Source organism: Cydia strobilella, chromosome Z (genome assembly GCF_947568885.1).
Source record: "Cydia strobilella chromosome Z, ilCydStro3.1, whole genome shotgun sequence".
NCBI classification, from domain to species: domain Eukaryota; kingdom Metazoa; phylum Arthropoda; class Insecta; order Lepidoptera; family Tortricidae; genus Cydia; species Cydia strobilella.
Genome location: NC_086068.1, coordinates 8,050,195 through 8,069,787, shown reverse-complemented (window position 1 = coordinate 8,069,787; position 19,593 = coordinate 8,050,195). Strand labels below are relative to the sequence as shown.

Here is a 19,593-nt window from a genome sequence, read left to right as displayed (position 1 = left end):
TAGCTTGGTTTTAGCATTTGATTAAACAATATTTCTTGTGGGGCTTGTTTTCCTCTTTTTAGTGTGCAGTCGGATTTTTTGTTTTTTTTTATAATAATTTTTTTTACAATATAATTATTACAATAATACAACCTGCGTATTAGCCATTAGTCGTATATTAGAAACGTGAAAAGTAAACTAAATAAAAATATTTTACAGTCGGGTACGATTTAGCAATTAATTAATTTAGAAAAACTACACAATTAAGGTTTTTCTCGTACCTACCTATGCTATGTTAGTAAAGGACCAGACACAGCAATGTGTCTCTACCAAGACTCTTTCTACTTAAAAAAACACCTTAGTTACGAGTACACACTTGGTTAACACACTAACTTTTCTTTGCATTTGCCTTGTAGCTTGTAGGTATCTACAAGGCAGTCAAGGCACTACCTTAATTAAGCCCGCTCCACAGTCGTGCGGGAATCGCTCGGAATGATTCGCGCACGAGTGTGGAGGGGGCTTTACGACGTGGCTGGAAAATTACCAGATTCGACACGAGCTACAAGTAGGTACAGTTTCCCTAGCGTCGATGGCGTTGATATCTTTTGCGGCGGCGAGTTCTCCCTGTTTGGCTCGGCCTCGGTATAACACTCACTGTCGAACATTGCAAAAACCCTGCATTCCGTGTTGGTTCGCGCATTTCTATCTTCACGTTTTCTATAATGTCTGGGAGCTTTGTGCTGTTTAGAAAACATTGCAGGAATTGAACCACGGCGCGGTCGATCGGCGTCACCTGATCGTGCAAGTCATTCAACTCGATTGTTAATTGGGTTGTACTTGTAGCTTTTGAACGGAAACGCTCATTCATGAGCGCCTTTTGCATTTTACATATTTTACATACTAATTTCATTTTTTTTAATATTTCAAGAATTTTTATAACAAATACTAAATCATATCTGCTTTTGGCGAATGGCAGTTGTGTCAATGACAGAATTGACAGACACTTAACCTCTTTGTTTAATCTTTCCATGAATCTAGTATTAAGTAGTATTAACTGGATCGGTCATGAGGGGTGGGGCGAAATGACCGAACGGGATAGTCTTATGTATCTTTCAGTAGTAGTGACAGAGAGCAATATATTACTTTTTGTCTTTGTCATAGTTTCACTTTTCCACCGCTGCCACAACCGAAATTGTGGCAAACAAATAAGTACGTGACATGTCATGCTTGTTCGTTGCTTGTTTAATTATTGTTGTTTTCTATGAAATTGTGCTTTCTCTTATAAAACATAGTGATGGTTAGCGTTTTGAATTGATAAAATAATGGTGAATTATTCAGTAATCGGCTGTAATAGCCGCTCTGAGCAAAAATATGAGAACATATAACCTTTCACACGTAAGTACGGTATTTTACACCTTCCTCTTAACGCAATATGTGAGAATAACATCGTAAAATTACGTTACACTCAAAGCAATGTAGAATAAAACGATTTCAATAAAAATATCACAATTATTTACGCAAATTGACAAAACATTATTTGTAAAATTATGCGCCCAAATTACGTAGGTTGTTTGTGGTAATCTCAACATGACCTCAGACTCGTCTGAGTAGCTGACAGATTACCTCAGAATAATGACTAAAGCATAGAAGTCGGGCAAAAATGCTTCGCAAATATGTATACCCGTACTTTACTTCCTTACGAATTAGATAATGTGCCGAAAAGAGATGCATATATGCTTGTTATTTCTCATTTACGTACGGTGTCATAAGTTTGATAATTTGCTAGGGATGTAACTGTGTCGACTTTTTATATCGATAAATTATGCATAAGTTTATGTGCCGTGTAAAAGAATAATCACGAAATTGGCAAATTGACAATAGTATGGCTAATGAAAGTTGAACCTGAAAAAACGCGGCAATTTCAAGAAATCTGTAGCAGGCGGCTCGTTGAAATGAAATGCGTTGAATACAAGGATTGCATAACTTTTATACTTTTTATAATTTTCATATTCTAAAAATCATTAAAAAGTATAAAAATTATGCAATCCTTGGAATCAAAGAGCCGCCTGATATGAGGATTAATGGATGTACCTAATATAGCTTTTATCTCATTTGCAGTCTACCACTCAGAACCGTCTAACTATACCTCTCGTTTTTTTATCATTAGAAAGAAGGCGAGCGATCTTAACGTGTCGTTTTTTTTTTCATCAAACCCATACGTGTGGAGTATCTATGGATAGGTCTTCAAAAATGATATTGAGGTTTCTAATAAAAAAAGTTCCGCAGCATAGTAATCCGGATTATCTTTAAAGAAAAGTGCAACCATTAATGCGTCTATGTCTGGTAGGTTGCCGCTATCAGCTTTCACATATTTCGGCTCCATTTTGAGATTCTTATGAATATTGTGCCACTAGATATACGAATAAATCGGAATATATCAGAAAACTGTGGAACAATAACTAAAATTAACTAAATACAAATAAAACAGTTAAAACACTCAAGACAATCAAGAATGTTTACCCGCGTGTGACGTCATCCGAGCGTTGACCAATCACAGAGCGTTCACGTCCCTGATGAAATTTCAAAAAAAAAATTTTTCTTTCGTTTATTTTCCAAAAAAAAAACATAATTTACATTCAAATATAGTGAAATATAGTTTATTATCTTAGGATGACAGCAATTCGTTATATATTTTTAATGTTGTCAAATACCCTATTGCTCGGAGTCGGAGCAATGCTGAGCCGAACGGAGCCGATTATACCCGAAAGGAGGAGTTTCGCACCCCTGCCTGTAAGTACCTACGCTGGATTGGGTGAAAGCATAAAATAAAAAAATATGTATAAAATAAAAAATATATATGTATACAATTCAACTATACAATTAAATCCCTGTTTGTGCGTAATTTATAAAATTCATTATAATTACAATGGTTATTTCGCTATGCGCTACCAAAGTACTTTATTGTCAATCCGCATCTTAGGCTAAATTAACTAAGATCACATACTTCACTAAGGACGGATTTTCACAAGCCTCGATCTCTCCTACCAACATTTATATTCGATAAAATGTAAGTATATATGTCGCAGGCATTTTGAGAATCCGCCGTTTACAAACGACGCCGTCACTTTATAATCGCGAAGCGGTAAGGCAATTTGGGGCATTTTCTATGAAATACATTTGTCAGTGCGCTTAATAGCGTCAACGTCAAACGTTGGGTTTCGTTAGGGTGACCATGGCTTAAAAAAAAACGGACATCACACTAAATCAATAGGTAGGTAGGTTAGGTTCGTTAGGTAGCTTCAAATGCCCGAAGGGCAAACCGCCCCGAAATAGGTTAAGAAGGAAATGTTTTCTAAAAAAAAAAACAGTCCGACGAACTCCAGATTTGATGGACACCTCAGCGTTTTTCATAGTTTTGATGTGCAGCGCCACGCGTGGTAAATTAAAGAACTAATTGGACCAAAATGCCGTGGCAAAATGCAAACAGCGCCGTTAATGCCATAAGGTATTTCACATAATCTATCTCTCTCTCTCTACATGCATCTCTACATGCCCTTAACAGACTTAAACACTTTTTACCCGTTAAAACAAAAATATTATTAGCACAGACATTAATCCTACCCATAATTGACTACGGTGATGTGTGTTATCCAGACTTAAATGAAGAGCTCTTGAACAAGTTAGATCGTTTACTAAATAACTGCATTCGTTTCATTTTCTGTCTTCGTAAATACGACCATGTCTCCTCTTTCCGCTCTAAACTCGGCTGGTTTCCTATACGTGTTCGTCGAAATATTCGCATGCTTTGCACCCTCTTCTCTGTTATTAATGATCCCGAATATCTCAAATCTTTCTTCAACTACTATGGTGTTTCTCGTGTCCGTCAACTTCGCTCTACTGGCAACCTTTCTTTGTCCATACCATCTCACCGAACAGGTTTCATGTCCTATTCTTTCTCTATTCAGGCAGCTCGCCTTTGGAATAGTCTCCCTGTTAAAATTAGACAGTGTCCGAATAGATTTGCATTTAAAAAATCCTTACGTGAGTACTTTGCTGGCAGAACGATGAATTCTTAGTGTTTCTGTTTTGAAAGTTTCATCTGATATCTTATGTATTTGTATGTATGTATATTGTATGTATTTATATGAATATTATATATACAGATATATGTATGTATGTCTATGCCTATCCATTATTTAACTATACTTGTATATATGTAATCACTATGTTGCACCGCCTACAAATTATCTGCTTTGCCCGAAGGTTGACTGGTAGAGAATGCCTCATAGCATTAAGTCCGCCTTTTGTACGATTGTATTTTCTTTTGTGCAATAAAGATTAAATAAATAAATAAATAAAATAATGCCGACTTTTTAAAAATTGCAAACCGCTTCGCGTTTATAAAATGATGGCCCCGTTCGTAAACGGCGGATTCTTACAAAATGCCTGCGACATATACATAAAAACGTCTCTCATATTGATGATGGTCAAGTCGCATGTTAAACGCTGGCTTATTTTAGGGCCGTTACAGACGGATCTCCACTTGGAGCTAATTTATATGGGAACTGTACGCTGCCTGCACGCCGACTGCACAGTTTCCATATAACTTGCAGCCGGGTTGCAGCTGCAGTCCGTCTATCGTCCGGCCTTTACTTACATTTTTAATAGGCAAAAACACCATGTGTACGTAAAAACAACGTGCTTTAATCATCATCAATTAGGTACAACTTATTAGGTACTTATTTCCACACAACAATGCAATGCGTGTGTTCTTAAGGGCGTGCATACGCAACGTGTTTTGAGTCGTATAATCTATATATTATGTCGCACTTATGCACTTATTGCATGCGACGTCTTATACGAATACGCACTTCCGCCCCCTCCAAACATTACCCGTTCCCGTCACTGACGACGATAATTACGTAACGTTGCGTATGCAACGATCTGAAAATGGCGATGAGACACAGTTTAGCAAAAAGGACACAATCCGTAGAAACTACCTAACTTATTACCCAGTAAGACCTGTCATGATAAACTACAGTTCAATATTGTGGTGTTCAACGCAAAAGTAGTATACATATTTAAAAAAAAAGTATATTGCCCTGTAAAGAGTGTCACATTGAAATACCATTTGACTCAAAGTCGATTAACCTCTTGTCTGTGCGCGATAAGGATCCAGACCTAATTATTAGTAATTTTATTTTGGCACCGAGAATGTTTTTATCTGCTCCATCAGGCACACTGAGGTTTGAACCCATGATTATTGACCATTACACACCTTGGAGGATATAAGTAAGCAAACGGAGACGCGATGTCTGTAATTTTCTGTACAAAACAGTCTGCCGATTTTTCGCGGGAGAGGGGCACGTCAAATGTATACGTAACGTCAAAATAGCCATGTCAGATAAACGTCAGTCCATACAATGTGTATGACCATTGGCCGACTATTTTCGACAGGGGAACGCCTGTTAATGGCTACTCAGTTTGGTTATATCCTCGTTACACACACACACACATGAAAGTTAAGTGACTGAACGTTCTGTCTCTCATTGTTATTCAGCAATTTTTTAAGTAGTTTTAAGAAACAGGTGAAAATACTGTGTCATTTGCGCTAGTGAGTGTTAAACAAACTGCTAGCGTGGATTATAATTAAAAACGCGAGAGCGATTCGCGAATTCGTCAGATCTGAACGCACCCTAAAAACGGATAAATAGGGCTACCCACACTAGCTAAGTACAACCTTGAATCAAAGATAATCGAAAAGGATCGTCCTTTTTATATTTAGATAGAGTACAAATTTAGGTAGACACCGCATTTATCGACATCGGACCAGCTTAAGCAGAAGTTTCATACTTAGATTATCTTCGTAAGCGTTTTTTACTGTGGTGTCTATAACGACTGTAAAAAAAAAAGTTTGACATAGTAGTCCAAGTTATATAGATGCTATGTTTGACGAACATTAAAACACAGTATTTGAAAGGATCTAAGCAAGTTATGAAACTTGACGCTAGCAATCGCATAAGAGATGAAGTGAGCATTATGCCTATTACTGACTTCGTTACATGTATTTTATTTTTAATAGTTTACATTTTTAGGCACGGCTTGTTTGGTCAGTTACATAAGTAGTAGCCTATTTATATTATTTAATATTTTATAAGTAAATAAAAACCACACGTTCCAGACGTGTTCAATTTATTCACTATGGCCTGAAGTTAAAATGGCCACCAATTTTTGGCACCAATGAATGACCTTAGCAACGAGCTGGATCAACGACCTTTACACTAGTTTTATGCTGTGGAGCGTATGGCTTATGCTTGTATGGTCTGTCAGTCCTGGTGTAAACTCAACCAAGTGTCAAGGAATGTTCGTCTGTTAGTTAACGAACTATTAGATATGTATGCGAGCTTGCACGGCTGAGCAGCTAATTTCACTGGGGCTTCAAAAAGCTAGCTTCAGAAATAGCTGCGTAGCCCCTTAGGTATTTGGATTGTTGTTGAGATTCAGTGTTGACACACTCAGGAGTATAACACACAGCACGGAGTTTCCGCACGGCACCATGTAAATTGCGGGGCGTCGTGTGCTTACCACGCGGTTTACCTACTTCGTACATTGTAGTAAAAAGCTGCTCGACCAGAGCCGTGTGTTACCCGCCTAAAGTAAAACCGATCATTAAACCTGATTTGAGTGATATCTCATGGTGTACTTCAATTTATTAAACGTAGACTTCTCCCCGTTTCGAGTTTGATTTTCTGGTGAATTCGGGCGGCGTGCCGGTGCTGGCCGCGCTGTGTTCGCTGTCGCGGTCCGATCCGGGCAGTTCCGTGACTGTGGCTCGCGGCGGCGGCGGCGTCGCGCCGGATCCCGCTGAGCCCGTTATACGCTCGGTTCTAGGCGTCGACGGGGTCGAACCCACTAGTGAAAGTTGTGTCACTCCCATAGAAGACAGGGCGACCGGCCCCGCGGTCAACATCGGCGCTAGGCCCGACGGAGATAAAACTGCCTGTGCTAAAGCTGTAGTCCCCGGCTGGCCTGCGTGTAACGTGTTATTAACCGAGCCGCTGTCCAGCTCTTGTATAGGAGACAGCACTAAAGCACCGAGAACGGGCACCTCGTTCTGGTAGCCCTGGTGGGCCATGATGACACCCATGTTCTGCATGCCCATAGCGAGACGGTTCTCGCGGTCGATGATCTCCTTGGTCACGTCTGGAGTGGGGATTCGCGGCCGGTTGCGGAGCGTGATCGGCACCGCTGTACCGTTGCTTTTCTGTCCACCTAAAAACAATAATTGAAAGTTAATATTTAATAAAAGAAAAGCAGTTCTGAGACGGTGATATTTCGTGGATGATTAGTACACACCAAAAACGGTGGCATAACTCCTTTTTATGTTAGAAGGTTAGATAGCATAATCGTACGCCGGATTGTAACGATGAAATTTTCTTAAGCTGAATGTAACCCAACTAACCGTGTCTAGAGTTCTGTCGATGGTGTCCGCGGCCGCTCTTCCTTCCGACGAGCCTCTCGTAGAGCGACATCTTGTGAGGCGGCGCGGGTGCGGGCTGGCCGGCCTCGGGGCTGGAGTACACCACGGAGTTGTGCCGGTTGCGACCGAACAGCCCGCCCGACGAGTACGCCGTGGACGCGGACCGCACCGACCCCATGCGGGAGATCTGACGCTGGAACCAGTTCTTCCGTCGTTCCACTAACGGTGTGTCCACACTTTCCTGTAACGTAATGTTTTCACATTGATTTGCGTGTTAACGAACTTCACTTAAATTCCCTCGCAACGAAATCGCCTAGATAAAATTCAAGAATTCTATAAACTTGGAGGGCTAAGGCAAATAGGTACAAGTTTAGTATAATAAAAGTAGGAAATAAATATGTTATTGAACTGTACTTACGTAATCAGCGTACGTCTCATCGTGGCTTTTTCTTGGGGCTTGCACGTTGGCGTACACGGCGTCTTCAGCCTTCACCTGAAACACGTAGGTACGTAATTAATTTCACTAACGTCTTATAACACCATTTCGAAAAAATAACACCATTAAAAAAATTCGCTCTCTGATACTGTTGTTATGCTCTTTATTCACATTCGGTTGCCAGAATAGACTAAACGATTTGTATTCTAATGAACAAGGTGACTGATGCATTCAAACATTTCTGTTGTAACAATAAATCAAATTAGGTGACAAATGAAACAAAAGGTGGACAGCATATTATTTTTAAAACATATCGGCGTGCAAACAAAAGTAACATCAATTGTTGTATGACGTCATGTGGAAACTCTTCTCTATTTGTAAATAAACCAGGCTATATGTATTAATGGTGCAGTTGAATCAATGCATTAGTCTCGAGCCGTGAGATCGACAGCACGTTAGTCCATAATACAAACACCGTCCTAAAATGAGTGGTCCAGCTGTGATAATCGTGTTTTTCATTTTGTTCGCTAGTGGATTAACATTTCCTATGAAAAGAATCAAACAGAGAGTAAGTATAATATGTTTGTCTATGTCTTAATGGCACAATTTCAGTACCTTATGGTTAACTTAGTTTTTAGGGTTCTGTAGACAACTAGGAAGTAGGAACTCTTATGGGCTATTTTTTTATTTGTTGTCGATTTTTTGTAATCAATCACGCCTAAACTATAACATATTCGGTTAAGCCGCTTTTGAACTTTCGCAAAAAGTCACATCTTAGAAAAATCCAGTATTCATTTATTTCTTGCTTCCATGGTACATTTTTGGGTAGTATTTACATATTTCTTATGGTATCACATGGACCCGGAATAGGGTGTAGCAAATACAGATAATTAAATTAAATTACAGTTACTTATCATAATATATCTAGTGGCATTTATAAACTTATAACTACGTATATAAACTTTGTACATAACACAAATTTATTACTAGTAACAACAATAATTATAATATAGGTATATATGTATTACGAGCAATTTATAACGATCAATAGGTTTATTGTGGGGCGACCTAAATATGGCTATAATTTCCTTTCTTCCATAAATTCGGTTATTGTATAATATGCTTTTGTTAACAAATGCTGTTTTAATTTCTTTTCAAATGTATTGTTGTTTTCTTCTGATTTGATAAAACTGGGGATATGTTTGTAGATTTGTTTCGACGTGTAGTATGGGCCTTTTTTGCAAATGTCAATTTTTGGTTATGGTAGAATTACATCTAAATTACGGCGGGAGTTTGTACTGAAATTGAATAGATGGATATTTTTACGAACAAATATGGCTGACTCTGAAATGCAAATTGAAGGCAAGGATAAAACTCCTAGTCTAATAAAATGTGGTTTGCAACTAGTTGTTTGTTTGATATTTACGATTATGCGTATGCATTTCTTCTGCATGACAAAGGCATCATGTGCGTCAGTACTGTGTCCCCACAATAAAACTCCGTATCGTAACAAGGAATGCGCATATCCATAATATGCTGTAAGCGCACATGATTCATTTGTGTTAGACATAAGTACACTTAAGGCATAAACAAATGAAGGTTTATTTTTAAGTCTTGCTATATGTCTTTTCCAATCGAGATGTGTGTCTATAGTGATGCCCAAAAGCGAACAATCGGATACCTCTTCAATGTTTAATTGTTTTGCTATGTAACTTATGTATATGGCGCGTTTTTGGTGTGGTCTGAACTGGATAATTTTAGACTTTTTGTTATTGATTACAAGGTTGTGATCTTTTAGCCAATTTACTATTGTGACGTATGTTTCGGTTATATTTGTATAGGCGTCGTTACTCGTGGGGCTTTTGAAGAGTAGTAAAACATCATCGGCAAACATTACGCACTTGTGCTCTGTAATTTTTGGCAGGTCATTAATATATATTACAAAAAGTACACAACCGAGCACGCTGCCCAGTGGAATTGAATTGTTAATGGATATTATATTGGATTTGTATGTTTGTAACTGACGCGATTGTTCATTGTAATATTCTATTTGGACATACTGTTTTCTGTTATTTAAATATGATTTTAACCAATTCAGAGCTGGACCACGGATACCTATGTCATTTAGTTTTTGAAGTAAGATGGGATGTGAAACTCTGTCATATGCCTTAGTGTATCCATAGTATCTAGAATACTTAAACCCATTTTTAAGTATGTCCATTGCGACGGATAGGCAACCCTACACTGAGCATAGTCCGACCTTCTCTAGATCGCTTTTTTAAAACATTTCACTTAATGCAACATTTTGTTTATAGCAAGTTAACGATCGACCAGCTTCCACCGCCCCAGAATCTAACTCAAGCACGGTCACCGTCATGGTGGTCAGTGTGTCCAATGAACAAGAGAAAATCCTCGAACCAAGTGTTAGTAACGTAAAGAGAGAAGATTCTCTTGGAGATAGACTTTTAAACAAAGTCAAAGAAAGATCACTTGTAAAAATAATCAAAAAATCTAAAAGACCTCGATACCAGTTGCGTGATTCAATTTTGGAAAATGATTTGTTCTCAGTTGCGGGACAGGATAGCAACAATAGCACTGGTACAGTAAAGCCCGCGTTGAAATTAAGCAATAACATGACTACCGAAGAAAACATACTGAACATGGAGAATAAAAATGAAATAATTAACACATATCTTCCTTTTAAATCTCTTGCCAATGGCAGTGAAATAGAAATAATTAAAAATACAGTTCTACGCTCTAAAGCACTATCAAATAGTAAATCAACGAATAATATAGGCAATAAATGGGACCAGCCATCAGCAAAAAGAAACTTGAAACACCAGGTGAGGAAATACTTTAGACTCCACAGTTCCATTGCGAAAGAGCTCGAAGCAAAATCCATAATGTCTAGACCAAAACCAGATAACAGTCGGAGTTCATACATCGAAGCTACTGCAGCACCAACACTAAAGATAGACCAAGGCGCATACGGCCCAACCCAGGCACCGCGAAGGCAATCTATAGTCCTGCGGTGGAACCTGATACTGGTATGAGGAAACAGTATTCATGTAGAATCTTAAATACTCCTTCATTTTTATTTTAATATTGTGGACTCTATAGCAGGATCACGTTCCTACAGAATGTATTTTTTAATGTTAAAATTCAACTACGTATCTCTTGATGCCGCAAAATGGACTGCCAACGTCTCATCGTTTTTCCCTTATAACCTTTATGCGGGGGAGACTGGAGCCAGTATTAACAAGGATTTCTTAAATTTGTCTCACAGATAGTGCACTTCAGGTCGGAATCAGTCAGTCCTGCTCCAAACGCTTTAGGAACGTACTTTTATGTGCTGTACGTCTAGAATTTTCCTAGATTATTTTTGTTGTTATTTCATTCATGTGACAAGCCATTGGTATAGGTGTATTATTTAATGTTGCATTATTCTTTAGTTAATCTTAATGATGTTCTCTAAATAACTTCGTAACAAGTATCCATGGAGATAAAACTTACAAAACAATACCTGTTGACGTAAGTCCGGTAAAATAAAATATACTAAAACTATGATACTTACAGATTTATATTAAGCATTGCTAAAATAATGTTGGTAATTAAAATAATTTAAGGATTAGCTGAGTTTTGTTGTTCCAATTAAGATGTTTTGTTTCTTTACTTTTATGATGCTGCACGCTATATGCTATTGAATTCTTGAACAGTACAACATTATTAAGCTTGATATAGTTGTTTAACATAATGATGAAATACCTCATTCGCCATGTCAATTTGCCATGAGCATACAAATTACTCACGCCGACAGAGTAGTAAAATATAAGTATAAAAAGACAGGGAATTTACGCTTCAACTCTATGTAGTGTGATTACTGATTAGTCGCTGGAAAGGCATTTTAAATCATAATAATATCTTTCAAAAAGGTTTTTGCAAAAAGTTTTCCCTACGTTAGTGATGCGAAGATACTCCCATCGACTTGTTATGTACACAATATCAAGTAAAAGCTCCCTTTCAAGCTGCCTTACAGACGAGTAACTAGGAAATCCTGTACTGAGTACCTCTTTTAATTTAAAAACTGGCCCCTGAAGGGGCAAGAATTATTTCAGGCTTTCCTGAAGAAAATCAACTATTTGAAATAAGTTACTATGTGTTTCTCCAATTAAAGCTAGCTATACGGATATTTCACAGTGGACGGTTACAGTAAATTTTTTAGATGATTTGTAGTTAAAACTTAAATAAAAAATGTTTATTCAAGCCCCGGTCTCCCCTAATAATATTGATTTTTTCTCGTACATTATGAAATTTTAAATGCTGGAGCCTTCAATATATTTGGAATAGGATCTACCTTTTATATTTAAATTCGTATAATTTGACGCGTATAGCAAATTATAATGAATTAATGTTATTCGAAAAATAATTAGTTAGATCTAATATAAGTCTTTTGGTGTTGGGTTCGCTTTAAAATATAAAGCCAATTTCAACATTGTATAGATATTATTTTAACCACAACACAGTACTCAAGTAATTAGTAAAATGAACAACTCATGTCTGCAAATTCTATCGTTGACGTCTGTGAAAATAAAGCTACATTTGTTTTATTTGACTTTCTTTCATAATTGTAAAGCTACACGACCCTTTTGACTTTGACGAGACCAATCCACCGTATCTCAAATGGCTAGGGAGACAATAACTCCTCATATGAATGCATTGGTCTCATAGATTGTAATAGTTACGGCAATAACTCATTTGCCTAGAAAAAATCAAACAATCACAATCTTAGCCGAAATTGCTAATATCATTTAAGGGGCTCTTCGAGTTTTCACATTGTACGATCAGATATCTGAGATATCGAATATCGGGTCATATCTAGATAAAGACAGCTGCTAGAGAGTGCATTATGGCATCGTCCTTTTACTTTTGGACATTTTCTAAATTTATAGATGAAAAATCCCCTATCACATTTTACTTCCTTTTATTAAGATATATTTAATACGACAATATGAAAACATTGCAACGCAAATGTGAGCCAATAAAGCACAATTTGGATGGTATGGTACAACCACTTACTCGTAATTCACTCCTTCACCACCTATTTAAGTAAGCTATCAAACTAAATAGGGGCAAGTTTTTTCTCAGACTACTTTATACAGTGAATTAATCTTTGTAATATACAACAAACTAGAAATAACCATAGAAGTCTGAATAGAGCTTAATAATGACCACGGGAATTGGGCCGCGAGCGATGCAGCTATAGGTCCTGCGCCTGCGCTCATGATTACAACGACTAATATTGCAATTTAATTTTTGCCAGTCAAATTTATTATGGAGAAGCGACGCCTTTAAATGATATGCGTTTGTTTGGGTCAGTGAGAGCAGCTACCAGATCCCGTGCTTGCTACGCGAAAATGGTCTTAGAAGACCCTTTCTCAATTTCAAATTAATAAAGATTAGCGTTTACAGATTTGGAAAAAAACATACAGGATGCGAAAAAATGTAATTTTTGGCTAACCTTTTTTTTGATCCCATTCCTATCCAGGGTGAAAAGCTTGTATGGGAGCAAAAAAATTAACGGTTGGAAATGCCACAAATCGAGGAAAGCTTTTCCCATACAATTTGTATGAAAATTAATACTTTTATTTTTCACGTGCTATTTTTTATGCCAATCGATTCCATTCCTATCCAGTATCAATAGTTTCCTAGGGGTCAACTTACGGTAATGTACTAAAAAGCTACAAATAAAAAATAAAAACTTTTCCATACATTTACTATGGAGAAAACGTGAAATTTTATTCACATTTTTTTATCTGGCCCATCAGTCCTACTGTTATGTCTTCATACAGTATTATGGTCCTTAAACGTAACAGGACTGACTGATTAGCGAGATAGAAAAAAGTGAATAAAATTTCACGTTTTCTCCAAGTAAAATTATGGAAAAAGTTTTTTAATTTGTGGCTTTTTAGTGCATTACCGTAAGTTGACCCGAAGGAATGGAATCGATTTGCATAAAAAAAGCACGTGAAAATAATGGTTTTCATTTTCATACAAATTGTATGGGAAAAGTTTTCCTCGATTTGTGGCTTTTCTTGAAGTAAAATTTTTTTGGTCACATACAAGCTTTTGATCCTGGATAGGAATGGGATCGATTGGCATAAAAAAAAAAGTTTGCCAAAAATGACCTTTTCGCGTATGTATGTTTTTCCCAAAATCTGTAAACGCCAATCTTAGCCTAGCACCACGGGATCTGGTAGCCGCCCTCACTGACCTAGTAAGAAAATCCACCCTGTATATTACGTCGCTGGGACATAGGTATATCATGTAGGTGTAATTCTTCCAATAGGGATGTTGACAATTTTTTAGAACAGTTTTCATTTTATAGACACGTAATTATTGCAAAAAAAATATATTCATTAATTATTAATAAAAAATCGACTGATTAGTTTAGTGTTTAAATTTCGCGCAAAAACGCTCCAAGCTGTCACGTGATCTTGATGACATAACGATGTGATATACCACTCCGATTTGCGTTTGCAGTCACGTGATGCTGGGCATTATTTTAAATACTTTAAATTATTTTTAATCGATTTATTACGCATATTTACACTTACAAAATATGATTTTCAGCATTCTAATATTCCCTGCTATGGTAAAAACTTCGCGATTCATGTCAACATCCCTATTACGTGCTAGATGGTGTTACGTGTTACCTTATAGTGGTCCGCGGAGCAGGGCGGCTCGTGGCGGCGATAGTGTTCGGAAGCCACCGTGTACGGCAGGTCCTTGGGAACCACCTCCTCCCAGTATTGGTCCTTCAACAGTTCCGGGTGCTCTTCATGCATTTCGTCCACTATCATGTAGGCTGCCTGAAAAAAAATCTAGATGTGTTAAATTGTTATGATACCAGTGTGTTTCGTTATAATTTGATTAATCAACTACCCCAATCTTACTAAATTCACCTGCGAGTTTATTCACGGTCTAAATGAGCTCTAAAACGAAAGATTAATTTAAGTACTAAAGACGGAATTAACAAGGCGATTGAGTATGGATATAGATGTTTAACTAAAAGTAAACAAAAACTCTACATAACGAGCTTCTAGCTAGGCCAATTGCAATTCAATCTCTTGTGATCTCTGTATAAAGGGGCCCACTGACTATCAGTCCGCCGGACGATACCGGCCTGTGAGATAGAACAAAAATTTGACAGTCCCGAACAACTGACAGGCCCCTTTACATTGTCTGACTGCTATTTTCCTATCCTGCCTGTTTAAGACAATGCAGTCTGCATGTCAACGAACTAGGATATCTATATAGAAGTCTCACTAGTGCTCAAAAACCGGCCAAGTGCGGATCGAACTCGCGCACGAAGGTTCCGTACCATTACGCAAAAAACGGCAAAAACATCACGTTTGTTGTTTGGGAGCCCCACTTATTTTTTTTTTTATATTCTGTTTTAGTATTTATTGTTATAGCGGCAACAGAAATACATCATCTGTGAAAATTTCAACTGTCTAGCTAGCACGGTTCATGAGATACAGCCTGGTGAAAGACAGACAGACAAACAGTGAAGTCTTAGTAGTAGAATGCAGTTTTGTTTATTTTTAAAAATAAAGGAATGTTTCCTATAAGCAAAATGAGCTACTTTGAGGTACTTTCCCTCCAGGGCTATTACCGCGAAAATCGAAATTCGGAAATTGCGGGCATTTTTTTCTGTCACTCTAATTACGCCTTTATTGGAGTAAAAGAGAAAGATCCCCGCAATTTGCAAATTTCGGTTTCGCGATGGCCCCACAGGGCCCATTCATTCTTTCCACACTGTATACTGTATATGTATTCCGTCGGTGCTGCATGTTTGTTGTAATCCCAAACACCGTAAATGAAAGAGTTTACACGACAAGAGAGCATGTGTTCGGAAGCCATCACTATTTTATATTTACCTTTATGTGTCTGTCTATCAACCAATTGAGTTCAATATCGTCGTCGTCTTCGCCAAACGGGTTTATGAGGACCTCGGCCACTTTAAGCCACCCCACGTAGAAACAAAACTGTAAAACAAACAATAAGTGTATAATTAATTAAAACTATAAAAAAGAGAACAAAAATATTGAGTTAACAAGCTAGTGTTGGCAGGAGCTCTAGTCTTGTGAGTCTAAATTTGAAGAACTCGTTTTTACTCGACTTTGCGCTTAAAAAGTTTTCGAGTCTTAAGTCCCGAGTCGTCTTTTAAGCGCAACTTAAAAGGACTCGAGCCTTCGGATAGACTTCGTCAAAAATTTAGAGGTGTTATCTAAATGAACACTAAGGAAAATATGCATTACTAAATGAATGAAAACGAGATTAAGTAGTACGGTCACCGTCAGATAGATCGGAGCGGAGCAGTCAAAATGCTCAAATTATCTGAAATGCACTTTAAATTTTAACGTCTTAATAATAGAAACCTTGTTGAAATATTTGTGAATACCTCGGCCGCTCCAATATATTTGATGACTAGATACTGTACCTACTCGGAATCTTGTTGGAGGTGCGGGGTGGAGTAGAAGAGGGTATATTACCTGTAGCGCCGTGAAGAGCGGGAAATACACGTCCGGGTGGTACTGCGAGGTGCTCCCTTGCGCCGGTGGCACCAGCTGCCTGCCCATCAGCGCTGCCACGAAGTACGTGTACAGCGCCAGCGTCACCACCTTTTACACATATTATCATACTATTAGCAATCAATCAATATTTGATTCGCTTAAGTTCCAACTCGGATAAACCTAATTCTGAGATTTTAAGAGTTTGGTAGGTACAGTCGAAGGCAAATATATCGTTCCAGACGAATGACTCAAAAATATGTGCACACGATTTTATTGTCTAAGGTGTAAGAGCGTACACATATTTTGGAAACTTTGGGAATGTATATATATTTATGCCCTTGACTGTATACTTATAAAGAAATGTAATAAGGTAGTAAAGGTAGATAATCTCCTTGGGAGCAAGAATGAATGTATCCCAGTTTTAAGTTAAGAGTCCGCAGCAAGCTCGGTTCTTCATACAAACGTAGTTAAGCTCTCATTGTAAATCGATTAGCTAGATCGCTCTGAAACTTACAATAGGATAAAGTATATAATTAGCCTGTAATTAGTTTATGTAGCTTCAGATACCATAATAAAAAAATACAGCTAATTTAAGTTTTTCATACAAAACTTGTTTCATTACAATCCAACAAGTAGTTTTAAAATGAGAGCGGAACAACGTTTGTATGGGAAGGTGCAATTCGGCCGAGCTTGCCGGGGACTCTTAACAATGTGGTCCGTACTAAAACCATAAAACGTGACTTTACGTGCCACGTAACATTACGAAAACGAATTGTGGTCGACGCAAAAATATGTACCTATTCAATTTAGGACCGTAATCCGCATACATAGATGTCAAAATGCTGTATTTTTTTAGCTGCGACCGTCACAAAATGCCGTAAATTCACGGTGATAATCGCTTCATATCATCGGAACTAATGTGCTAATATACCTTGTTTAATCAAAGCAGGGTTGCATTTCCATTGCTCAACAATCGTAATACAACGCTGGTTTACTATAACGCCTAAAGCTCTCGCTAAACACACGAAATCCTTGAGAGGAAAGAGAACGCCCAAAGGGTAAAAACGGGACCCTATTACTAAGACTTTGCTGTCTGTCTGTCCGTCTGTCACCAGGCTGTATCTCATGAACCGTGATAGCTAGACAGTTAAAATTTTCACTGATGATGTATTTCTGTTGCCGCTATAAATACTAAAAACAGAATAAAATAAATCTTTAAGTGGGGCTCCCATACAACAAACGAGATTTTTTTTGCCGTTTTTTGCGTAATGGTACGGAACCCTACGTGCGCAAGTCCGACTCGCACTTGGTCGTTTTTGTAGAGTTATTTACAAGCGCAAGGGTTATAATGTATGTACGTAAACATATACGAAAGCATTATGGCCGCTAATATTGATATTAGTGATATACGAGTAGGTACTCGTATGCATCATTTAACGGCAATGTTATCTGTGTGTTGTGTTATGTTGAGAACGTCGATGGTCTAAAAGCTAAGGGAACAGCAGTCCAGCGGAGCAGATAAGGGTCTCCGGCAAGCTCGGTTCTCCATACAAACGTAGTTACGCTCTCATTTTAAAACGACTGGCTAGATTGCTCTGAACTTTTGTACTTACAATAGGATAAGGCATATCTAAGTCTGTAATTAGTTTATGTAGCTTCAGATACCATAGTTAAAAAAATACAGCGAATTTAAGTTTTTCATACAAAACTTGTTATTGCTCTATTTCGTTTGTTTTATAAACTGGAGCTATATAAACTAATTTCAGACGTAGATATACCTCATGTCATTGTATGTGCAAAGAGTTTCATTACAATCCAACAAAGTAGTTTTAAAATAAGAGCGGAACTACGTTTGTATTAAGTACATTCAAAGTGTTGTAAAAAATGTAGCTAAGCATAATAATTTGTTTTTACTATTCGTTATTATACGTTTCACTGCTGGGCATCAAACGTTTTCAGTTAAACTGTGCCCTTGAAATTTTGTATTAAACTTAGTTTAATGCGTGCAACACGGCCGTGATTCGTTCAACAATATTAGTAATATGAGATCGTTCCACTGTTATAATTTTTGACGTTATTCGAAGTAAATGTGAAATCAAAAAAAATATTTCATAAAATAATTTGATTTGTTCACTAGCTGGATAAATGTGGAATAATATATGACTGCAGAACATAAGTTATATCTTCACGGCGCATATCCGTCAAGGTTCTCAACCATTGTCGTATTAATTAGCCTTAGGAATCGTAAACTAAAAAAAAAATCAAACAGTAATAGATATTATGCCAACGTCTTTAACTACGTAGATGTGTTAAGTACTAACCTGTGTATAAACAAGTGGCACGCACACCGTATCGTACCCGATTAAGGCTCCGAGCCTCCTCCGGATGTCTGACAGCTCCACCAACAACGTTTGGACTATGTGATCACTTGTGATAAGCCCCTCTTTTCTTGCTCTATTTATAATATTAGTTGCCCACACTAAGGGCATCCAGTATTTGGACATGGGACTCTTTCCGTCCATTTTTTCGAACACCTTTCTTTCACTTTCTAACATGAGACCTGAAAGGATAGAAAGTACTATTATGATAGGTACATCTGTTTAGGTTAAAACGTCAACGTTATCATCACGCTCAGAAATTGTTGTTAATAACTCCAATCCCTATTATTGTTACAAATGCGAAAGTAACTGTGTGTAACTTCTTCACGCTTAAACCCCAGGACATAGAATAGTTTTTATCAGTAATCATCATCATTCTGCGCAGACGAAGTTGCGGACACACGCTACTAATTCCATATAGAGACATTCTGACTATTCCGAGTACCGGCGAAGGAATGGACATCTGTATTTTTTAGGAAGATCAAACCATGTTGCCTTATTAGAACTTGTTGACTTGTGGCCTTATTGGAACATAAAATACACATAAAATATAATGCCCCGTTCACATCTATTCTAATAGCATTCCAGTGCAGTGATCGAATCCAGCACTAATTAAACTGTAGTCATTTTCATTCTCCAGTGAGTTTATGGAGACTGTTAAAAAACAATACGTTTTCAGGCGGTTCCCTGAGCCAGAAGGCGAAAAATCTCCTTATATGATCATGTTTTTCTAAGAGGTGTTGA

General features: G+C 37.6%; 2 protein-coding genes across 5 annotated transcripts in view; one reads left to right on the top strand and one right to left on the bottom strand.

The window, feature by feature from the left end:
* Positions 1 to 2,819: 2,819 nt before the first annotated feature.
* LOC134754241 (bestrophin-4) overlaps positions 2,820 to 19,593 on the bottom strand; it is a 70,291-nt gene continuing 53,517 nt past the window's right edge. For 2 of the 3 annotated variants that reach the window (XM_063690433.1, XM_063690435.1), the window contains 7 exons: positions 18,793 to 19,031; positions 16,451 to 16,579; positions 15,836 to 15,943; positions 14,609 to 14,764; positions 7,878 to 7,952; positions 7,442 to 7,700; positions 2,820 to 7,251 (listed from right to left, as the gene is read on the bottom strand). In XM_063690433.1, the coding sequence (XP_063546503.1) occupies positions 6,692 to 7,251; positions 7,442 to 7,700; positions 7,878 to 7,952; positions 14,609 to 14,764; positions 15,836 to 15,943; positions 16,451 to 16,579; positions 18,793 to 19,031 (1,526 nt within the window). In that variant the 3' untranslated portion in view covers positions 2,820 to 6,691. The remainder of the gene's footprint in view (positions 7,252 to 7,441; positions 7,701 to 7,877; positions 7,953 to 14,608; positions 14,765 to 15,835; positions 15,944 to 16,450; positions 16,580 to 18,792; positions 19,032 to 19,593) is intronic. The other variant, XM_063690434.1, reaches the window with a different exon arrangement.
* LOC134754087 (uncharacterized) lies at positions 8,210 to 12,272 on the top strand. Of its 2 annotated transcripts, XM_063690163.1 has the most exons (3): positions 8,210 to 8,463; positions 10,211 to 10,738; positions 11,182 to 12,272. In XM_063690163.1, the coding sequence occupies exons 1-3, from the start codon at positions 8,380 to 8,382 to the stop codon at positions 11,257 to 11,259; spliced, it is 690 nt and encodes a 229-aa protein (XP_063546233.1). In that variant the 5' UTR covers positions 8,210 to 8,379; the 3' UTR covers positions 11,260 to 12,272. The 2 variants fall into 2 exon arrangements, with proteins under 2 accessions (XP_063546233.1, XP_063546232.1); XM_063690162.1 differs by having other exon boundaries at positions 8,216 to 8,463; positions 10,211 to 12,272.

Bases quoted from the DNA above. Each gene is read 5' to 3' on its own strand.
- LOC134754087 (XM_063690162.1), top strand. From the start codon at position 8,380: ATGAGTGGTCCAGCTGTGATAATCGTGTTTTTCATTTTGTTCGCTAGT. The intron at 8,464-10,210 runs GTAAGTATAATA...TTTTGTTTATAG, and splicing joins TGAAAAGAATCAAACAGAGA to CAAGTTAACGATCGACCAGC.